The 9,315-nt window shown below is 36.2% G+C and overlaps 1 protein-coding gene across 1 annotated transcript in view; it reads right to left on the bottom strand.

The window, feature by feature from the left end:
• The window catches only part of KLKB1 (kallikrein B, plasma (Fletcher factor) 1), a 43,092-nt gene that overhangs the window by 12,266 nt on the left and 21,511 nt on the right, over window positions 1-9,315 (bottom strand). Inside the window, exons 4-5 of the mRNA XM_006882282.1 lie at window positions 8,257-8,416; window positions 7,692-7,801 (exon numbers count right to left, since the gene is read on the bottom strand). Of these exons, the coding sequence (XP_006882344.1) occupies window positions 7,692-7,801; window positions 8,257-8,416 (270 nt within the window). The remainder of the gene's footprint in view (window positions 1-7,691; window positions 7,802-8,256; window positions 8,417-9,315) is intronic.

Genomic DNA, 9,315 nt, shown 5'->3' with positions numbered 1-9,315 from the left:
AACAACAACAATTGCTCGGTTAACCCAGCACCATATTCATTGTACCACCAGGGCTCATTCCTTTGCCAGGACTTCAAAAAACTCTTCTTCCTAAAAATGTTATGAGATCCTTAGAATAAACTACTACATCTATTTCAGAATTCTAGAACTTAATTGAAGGCTTACAACAATCTAGAGAACATGTCAAAGTCATTGTTACTGAATCAGAACCAATTCATAGCTGACACTCCAGTTAGTTTTGAGGCTGTGATTCACTCAGGAGGAGATTACTCAACCTTTTCCCATTGAGCGACTATATTTATTCAAGAAAATGACTGAGTCTCAAGAAACGCAGGGGTTTTAACTTCCTCTGCTCCCCTCTTTCTCTTCCAAACTCAAAGCTGAAAATGTTCAACAGTCCAAAAATCATGGTAAAAATAGCAACTTAGTAATAGCCAATGAATATAGAGTGGAGATTGGTTAAATTCAAAGCCCTGTTCAACTATAAATGTCGTAATTTGTCCTGCTTGATGGTTTTCTGGAAAATTGCACTTTCAATTTTGACAAATTGTTTGACCTAGTCCAGTGGTAACAGGCTTTTTCTTGAAAACACTGAAGGGGAGGTGGCGAGGGAAATCAGTGACAATTGTTTCATATCATAATTCAGTGAGGCAACATGAGGCAACAATAACAGCGGGAGTAAGTAACAATGGATGAAAAATATTAAAAGGAAAAGTATAGAAATGAGTTCTCTATAAGGAGGTTTGGAAAGCTTTGAGATATTCCTTGGAATCTAGAGCCATGTGTATGCCAAGAATTATGTGCACAGTTAGGAAAAACTCAAGAGGTGCCGTGCAGGTACACCTGACTTACTTGGAGCTCTGCGCGAGTAGGTCATGATGGCAAATGCAGAGTTCGGATCTGTCTGCATTTGTAAGTATTTAAGGTATGTCCCACTCAATGCTTACAAAAGCTGGGAGATATATTGGAAAAAAGGCCATGAAGGAAATTTTTGTCCAATAATGAACTGATTACTAAGTTAGAAGATCTGAGACTTTGTTTCATAAATAATAAAGAATACACACTTGCTTCCCTCATAGGAATACAGTCATAGTTTACTGTTTAAAGAACTATAACTATACAAGGAGCTTCGGTGGCCTAGTGGTAGGAAGCTGCACTGCAATACCGAAGGCATGTAGTTTGAATCCACCAGCTGTTCTGTGGGAGAAGGATGGGGAATCTCCTCCTGTGCATTTAACTGTCTCTGAAAACCTGCTGGACAATCAGCTATTTGGCCAGTTCAACTCGATGGCAAGCAACATACTTATAAATTATCTCATGGACTGCTAAAAGTCTTCGCTCCTAAGAGAAAAAGATGATGAAGCTTTGTCCCACCCACTTGGGGCATATTGCTAGGAAAGTTTATTCCCTGGAAAGGAACATCATGCTTGAAAAGGTGGACCACTTGGGTTTACATGCTGATTGTGGCAATCGGCTTGAGTGTGCCAAAGATTGTGAGAATGGCATGGAATAGAATAGTGTCCAGATCAGTTGTTCATAGGATTACTATGAGACATACATAACAACAACAACAACAACATACCTAGAACTGCAAGCTGAATTTTACAGAGGCCATGGAACCAGTGATATAATTTCTGATGTCAGATGGATCTTGGCTGAAAACAGAGAATACCAGAAGAATGTCTATTTGTGCTTTATTGACTATACAAAGAAGATGGAGGGATTACACAGAATCAATGTGCTTAAAAGAATTGATCAATACTGAAATATTTCAGGAAGTATCATATGATCAAGAGTCAGGGGTGATGAGGGAAGAAGCCTAAGATACATTGAAGGTAATAAAAAAAAACAATAAGTTCCTAGGAATCAATAAAATACCAATTGATACATTTCAACTAATAGAAGCAGTACTAGACATGCTCAATAATCTGTGCCAAAAAATTTGGAAGACACTTCCTGGTCAACTGACTGGAAGAAATTTGTGCTTTTTCCCCATTAGTAAGAAAGATGACTCAATAGAATGTAGAAATTATTGAATAATATCACTAATTTACTATGCAAGCAATATATAGCTGAAAAACATTTTATAGAATCATTTCTAGCTGAAGATTCAGCTGAGTCACTATCTATGCCAAACACTTTCATCCAGGATCCCAACTTGCTATACCACTAAGGACCTCAAGTAGGGATAGAAGAAATGTTTCCTGCACTGTGATATTTTTGTGCCTGATTTTCTTTATGATTTGATATTGGAGGTACAACACCTATCTCTCAGTTTGCTATTTTGGGGAGTGATTTGCATATTGCTAAGGTTTGTTTCAGGTCTGTATCCTTTTTCCATATCTATTTAATACATATGTTGAGCAAATTACTCAGGAAGCTGAACACTATGAAGAAGGATGTGACATCAGAATTGAAGAACTTATCCAGAACCTTCTTTGTGTGTATGACAAAACCTTACTTTCTGAGAGTAAGGGCTTAACACACATAGTAAGGAAAGTTAAACACTGCAGCCTTAAATATAGATTGAATCTCAATATCAAGGGGGAGAAAATCCTTGCCACTGCATCAACAGGCAATATCATGATAGATGGAGAAAAGACTTTTAACAGTTAAAGATTTCATCTTACTTGAATCCACAATCAATGCACTTGGTATCAACAGTCAGGAGAAGGAGATATATTACACTGTGAAAATCTAAAATCAGGGATGTCTCCAAATTATTGAGGACCAATGATGTCAGTATGAGGACTAAGGCATGACTGATTTAGGCCATGGTCTTTTCAATCATTTCCTATGCTTCTATCTGGTAGGTAAATAATGAAAAGGATGTCAGAAGAAGAACTGATGTTTTTCAACTGATGTTGGAGAAGATTAATGAATATCTCATGGACTGCCCAAAGAACAAACAGTTCTTGGAGAAGTTGCAGGCACAGTGCTCCTTGGAGGCAAAGAGGATGAAGCTGCACCTCCAACACTTCAGGCATGTTGCTAGGAAAGAAAAAGTGGGGGGATGGGCCAGGAAAGGAAGACCTTCAACCAGATGGATAGGCATGGTGACTGTGGATGGCACAAGATAGGACAGGGTACAGCTCTGGTTTTCACACAGTCACTCTGTGTCATATTTGACTCAACAACACCTCACAACAACAACAACTACTACTTTATACTTAGATGTGTATATGTTTGCTTATTTCTTGTTTGCTTTTATCTGTACAACACTTGTATGTCAGACTGCTGTAGTGGTGTAACTTGTGTATTATTGTTATGCTAGAAGCTATGCTATCAGTGTTTCAAATGCCAGAAGAGTCACCTAGTAGACAGATTACAACGAAGCTCCTACATTAAGATAAATTAGGAAGAAGAACTCGTTATCAACTTGCAAAAAAACAGGTCTTTGAAAATCCTACACACACACACACAATAGAAAAATGCAGGTAGATATGGTATGAGGAGTATAGTCCAGATAGAAAGTCACTCAAAATCAGGAGAAACAACCATTAGTAATTAGAATGTGGAATTTATGAAGTATGAATGTAGGAAAACTGAAAGTTGTAACTAATGAGATGGAATGCATGAAGATCAATATTCTGGACTCTAGTGAACTGAGATGGACGACATCAATCCTTTTGAACCAAAAAAATCATGTAATCTACAATGTCAGGAATGAAAAACTGTTACATTCATAGATAAAAAGACAATTTAAGGATCATTAATTAAAATATCTTGACTGATTGGTACAAGAAAGCATACAAAAAATAACTATTAATATGACTATTACCAAATATATTTACCAACAACTAAAGCCAAAGAAAATAAAATTGAGGATTTCTCTTGTAGTCCAGAAGTGAGGAAACATGCAATCAAGATGCATTAATAATTATTTATGACTGAAATGCAAAAGTTTCAAATAATGAAGAAGGAATGATAATCAGATAGTAAGATCTTGGGGACAGAAATGAGGCTGGAGATCAAATGATTGAATTTTGTACATTCAATAATTTATTATTCATAACAACATTTTTAAAGAAACACAAACTGTTTACACATTGACTTCATTTGATGGACTGTACAGGAATCAGCCTGACTATATCTGTGGAGAAGCTCATTATCAGCAGTCAAAACCAGGCCAGGTGCTGACTGTCGAACAGACCACCAATTACTCCTAAGTTCAAATTGAAGCTGATGAAAATAAAAACGATATATATGCCTAAAAGCATCACATGGAACAACAGTAAATTAATGCAAAAATTTCAGATCTTAACCTATAGATAGAAATTTTATTTTACTCTTTTTAATATGTTATTCTTCTCTCCTATTAATAGCATCTCTTTATAGAAACAAATATGAGAATTACACATAGTTCTTCTACAGAGAATTTTATTTTTCCAATATATTAACTAAATGTTGTAAGAAATTGGAATTATACCATCTATGTCCATTTATTAAACTACTTTGCTTGCTCAAGATGACCAAGAATGATTTTGTCTCTAGTTTATGCTTTATTATTATTGACTTGAAGCCTATTTTTAGTATATCAACAAAAATTAACAAGTATTATGATAAGCTTATGACTGTTGAAGTACAATATATTTTTTCTTGGTCAGTTAGCCACAGAAATGTGATTGCTCCAAATACTTTAAAATCTGTAAATCCAAGCACACCCAAGTTTATTGCTGCATTATTCACAATAGCAAAGAGATGGAAACAACCCAAGTGCTCATCAACAAATGGATGGATAGAAAAACTATAGACATTTACATGTTGGAATACTATACAACACCGAAAAACAATGGAATAGTAAAGCATTACACAACATGGAGAAATATTGAGAACATTATGCTAAGTGAAACATCGCAGTCAAAAAGGACAAGTATTGCATAACACTACTGTTATAAAATAGGACAGACATGGAGGAGTGGGTTGAGGAGGGAATGGGGAAAGATTGGCTGGATAATGAGCACTGCATTAGGACAGATAGAGGAAGAACTATCTGAAAGGAATATATGATTATGCATTATATTTATAAGAACAATCCGGAACAAAGGGTGCATTGTGAGGTGGGCTTGGGTAAGGCGGCAGGGAATATAATGTGCAACAATGAACTAAAAAAGAAAAAAAAGAATTAAAATCTAAAAATCCACGTAGAGAGATGGAAAAGGAAGTTGTGAATATAACAAGTTTGATACATGTGATATTGGAAGACTTAATATTAAAAGATCCAGGGAAAGAATATGATATTTGTGACCCAGACTCAGGTTTAAGTCCCGCCTGTGTCGTTACCTTGAAAACATTATTCCAACTATTTGAGTATCAGGTTTATTTTGTTATAAAACCAGGGATTTCTTGGTAAAATTAAGAAAAATAACTTCTAGTGATGACTAAAAATCACTCCTAAAACAGGAATTTAAAGTGGCTAGTTAACCCCACAGCCAACGTTATTGTAAGTATAGATTGCAGATGACTACAAAGGAAGTTGAAAAGTGACCACAGTAGAACATAATACCCTGAGCAGCTGGTATTTCTTGAAATGTCCAAGAGTTTTGTTTCTTTTTAATGGTTTTCTTAATTAGGTTAAGGTAATATGTGAACTCATATAATGAGCAATCAAAGCAAAGAATAGGACAATTATATATGGAGGACAGACAGACATAGGAATTATGGGGTATTCTTACAAACTATGGACCGCAACATAGAATGACTGGACGTAGGTTCACAATTATGCCAGTTCTTTGGAAGCAGCAGTGTTGAGTAAAGAACAGAAGACATTTGAGTAAATAACATTGAATTATGTTGTCTAGATCTACAAGTTTATGTAGCTATGTTTCTGTATAGTTTGTATATACATAGTGTATGCATAGTCTATATTTGAAAATGGTGCTGGAGAAGAGTATTGAATATACCACGAACTGCTAAGAGAACAAACAGTTTCATCCAGGAAAGTGTGAAACCAAGCTGCTCCTTGGAGGCAATGATTTTGAAGCTCTACCTACCATATTTGGGGCATGTTGCAAGGAGGGACCAGTCCTTGGAGAGAAATATCAAGCTTGGAAGGGTGGAGGAACAGCACAAGAGAGGAAGATCATCAATGAGATGGATTGATACAGTGACTGGGATAATGGAGGTGGGTGTGTCAGAGAGAAAGAGGTTCACTCAAGATAGAGTAGGGCTGTTGTAACAGGGTCACTATGAGTTGTAAGTGACTTGATGGCACGTAACAACAACAACATGGACTGCCAAAAGAACAAACAAGTCTGTCCTAGAGGAAACGAGCTGCTTTTAAAGAGAAAACAATGATGAGGCTTCAACTTATATACTTTGGGCATATTACCAGGAGGCTCCAGTCATTAGAAAAAGACATCATGCTGGGTAAATTAGAGTGTCTGCAAAAGAGAGGAAGACCCTCAACAAAATAGATTGACAGTAACTGCAGCAAGGACCTTCGCCATAGTAAAGATTGTGAGGATAGTGCAGGGTTGTTCATAGGCTTCATAGTTATAGGGTTGCTATCAGTCAACAGTACCTAACAACAATAGCAACAATAATACCTACAAAAAGCCTCAAAAGAAAAGTTCTAAATATTAAAAGAAAACATACAGTAAAAAATAAACAAAAAATATTGTATACACTATGGAGAATGTAGTGAAGAAAAGATAAATGAGAAAAGAGGTGTACTGTTGCCAGCTCCAACATGTGTAGAATGGCCATAGCACAAAAGTCAATACAAGGCTTGGCACAGAGCAGAAACAGTGGGAACTGTATAGAATTGGCTTTTGGTTTTAGACACATCTCTAAATCATTGATATGACAACTGAAGTGAGATTTCATGGTAACTTTCTGGATAATTTAAACAAAATTCCTTGTAAATAGCAGGGGCATATTGATTCACTAAAGTAGACCAATTCTTGTATATCTAGCCATCACCAAGAAAAATAATCAACAACAAAAAAAAACCCAAATTATAGTTTCTTGTATAATAGTAATGACTTGTTTAGTAATTTCTTAGTAATTATAAAAATTGTGATAAACTTAGAGACATATGAAAGCAAATTTATTATCTTATATAATAAAGGTCAGAAGTCCAAAATGGGATTTTCTGCAATAAAAGGAAAACTTCTCCCCTTCTGGAGGCTCCAAAGAGGTGTCATATATTTGTCTTTTCCAACTTCTATATTGCATATGTTCCTCAACTCAAACGATTTACTCCACACCCAAAGCCAAAAGCTCAGCATGCTCAGTTTTTTCTTTGGAACACTTAATATTTTGCCACCAGCCTTATTTTACGGAGTTCTACTGGCTTAGTGAATAAGAATGTGGGCCACCAACCCAAAGGTAGGTAGTTCAAATCCATCAGCTGCTCTTTGGGGAGAAAGATCTTCCCTTGTGGAATTTATAGTCTCTGAACACCCTCTGGAGACACAGCTTTGAGTCAGTATTGCCTTGTCAGCACATAAAAAAAACCATGAGTACACTAAGCACGTCAAGATATATTAGGATAATCAATTACTCCCTTCCCAATATCCATAACATGCAAGATTGCTTTTGTCATATAAGGTAACATAGTCACAAATTCTAGGAATTAGGCCATAGACATCTTTGGGCTGGGAAAAGGGTTGGGATATAAGAGTTTTGGGAAGGAAAGTGTAGGATCATCCTTAATCTGCATGTTAAAACAATAGTCTTGCAATTACCTATTTCTGAGAGTGCGCAGGGCTTCAGTGAGAATCCAGAGATCACATTACCCAGCATCTGTATACTAGTAGGTGTTCCTCTTGCGCTGCTTTTTAGTAAGCATTTGTTCCTGGATATTGAAAAAAGGAGTTACTTCCCCCCACCCCAAATATCAAGATATGCCCAGCTGTACAAATATTTAGAATAAAAATTATTAATATGCAGGGGAAACAATCATTAATAACACTACATAAACATTTAAGTAATAACTGATAAGCTTACAGTGAGTAAGCTATGAGTTTACATTATTAAGTACAAGGATATCCTTCTTTCTGTAGAGGAGCACTAAAGGTGAGAAAGGGAGACATTATTCTATAATACGAAACATAGCACCTCAAAGGCCCTGATTTTATAATCATAGCCAATCTGCGGACCAAATTAAAATTACTCTCTTCAGGAAAAATGGCATTAAAACTAGACTGAAAACTCATGCTCTTTAGTTTTCAATTGGGAAAAAGAAAGGTGGTTATGCAGAATACAATTAATTAGAAAAGGAAAACCAGAAAGAGTGAACATTTTACTCACCTGAAGGCTGCGTTAGAAAATGTTTCTGTGGCATATGTGAAAAAATGGCAGTGAATGTTATTGGTACAACTTTTTTGGCATTCTTCAACACTTCTCACTTTAGATACATTTAAATTGGTTCCTTTCATTTCAATTCCTGTGTAAATGTCTTGGTGACAAGCTGCATGAATAACAAATATATGGCAAATTTAGTCAATGTGTCTTCTAGAGTCAGATAATCAATTGTTGGCCCATTAGGTCAATAACAACTTAAAGGATGTTCAAATTTTAGCTGTGAGAGTGTTAAGTTCCGATCTGTTTTTTGTAAGGTCACTGTGAGGAGTAGTGAAGTCAACAACAACAACATTCTAACTATACCTCCTTGATTTTATCGTCCACCTTAAAGTTAAGTAGTTACATTAAATTAAATTTATTAGGGTATTAATTGCCATTATTGTGTGTTCTTGAGTTGGGACTGACTCCCAGCGGGTTTTTCAGAGGCTGTTAATCTCAAGGGAGGAGACTGCTCATCTTTTTCCACTGAGTAGCTGCTTGATTTGAAGTGCATGACTTTAGGTTGGCAGCACAACTCCTTACCACTAAATTACTAGAACTTCCTATATTAGGATGTTGTTGTTGTGGTGGTGGTTAGGGGTCATCAAATCCAGCAGGACCTGTAGTGACCCTATGAACAACACATCTGAACCTTATCGTATCCTCACACTTATTGATATCCTAGAGTCCATTGCAGCAGTCACTCCATCAATCCATCTGGATGTGGGTCTTTCTTTTTTTTTGCCAACTCTCCATTTTTCCAAGCATGACATCTTTCTTAAAGGAAGAGCTTTTCCTAGCAGCATGCACAAAGTATGTGAGATGAAACTTTATCATCTTTGCCTCCAAAGGGCACTCTGGTTGTCATTTTTCCAAGACATATTTCTTTTGCAAGTCAAGGGGATATTAAAAAATTTTCTTCAACACCACAATTCAAAGATATCAATTTCTTCTCCTGTCATCCTTTTTCATTGTCTAGCTCATAGATGCATAGCAAGTGACTGAAAAGACCATGTTCTGAATCAG

This window comes from Elephantulus edwardii, unplaced genomic scaffold (assembly GCF_000299155.1).
Source record: "Elephantulus edwardii isolate Elephantulus edwardi_28Jun2011 unplaced genomic scaffold, EleEdw1.0 scaffold00018, whole genome shotgun sequence".
Taxonomy (NCBI): Eukaryota; Metazoa; Chordata; class Mammalia; order Macroscelidea; family Macroscelididae; genus Elephantulus; species Elephantulus edwardii.
The sequence above is the reverse complement of the archived record's forward strand: the minus strand, read 5'-3'. Positions and strand labels throughout refer to the sequence as shown.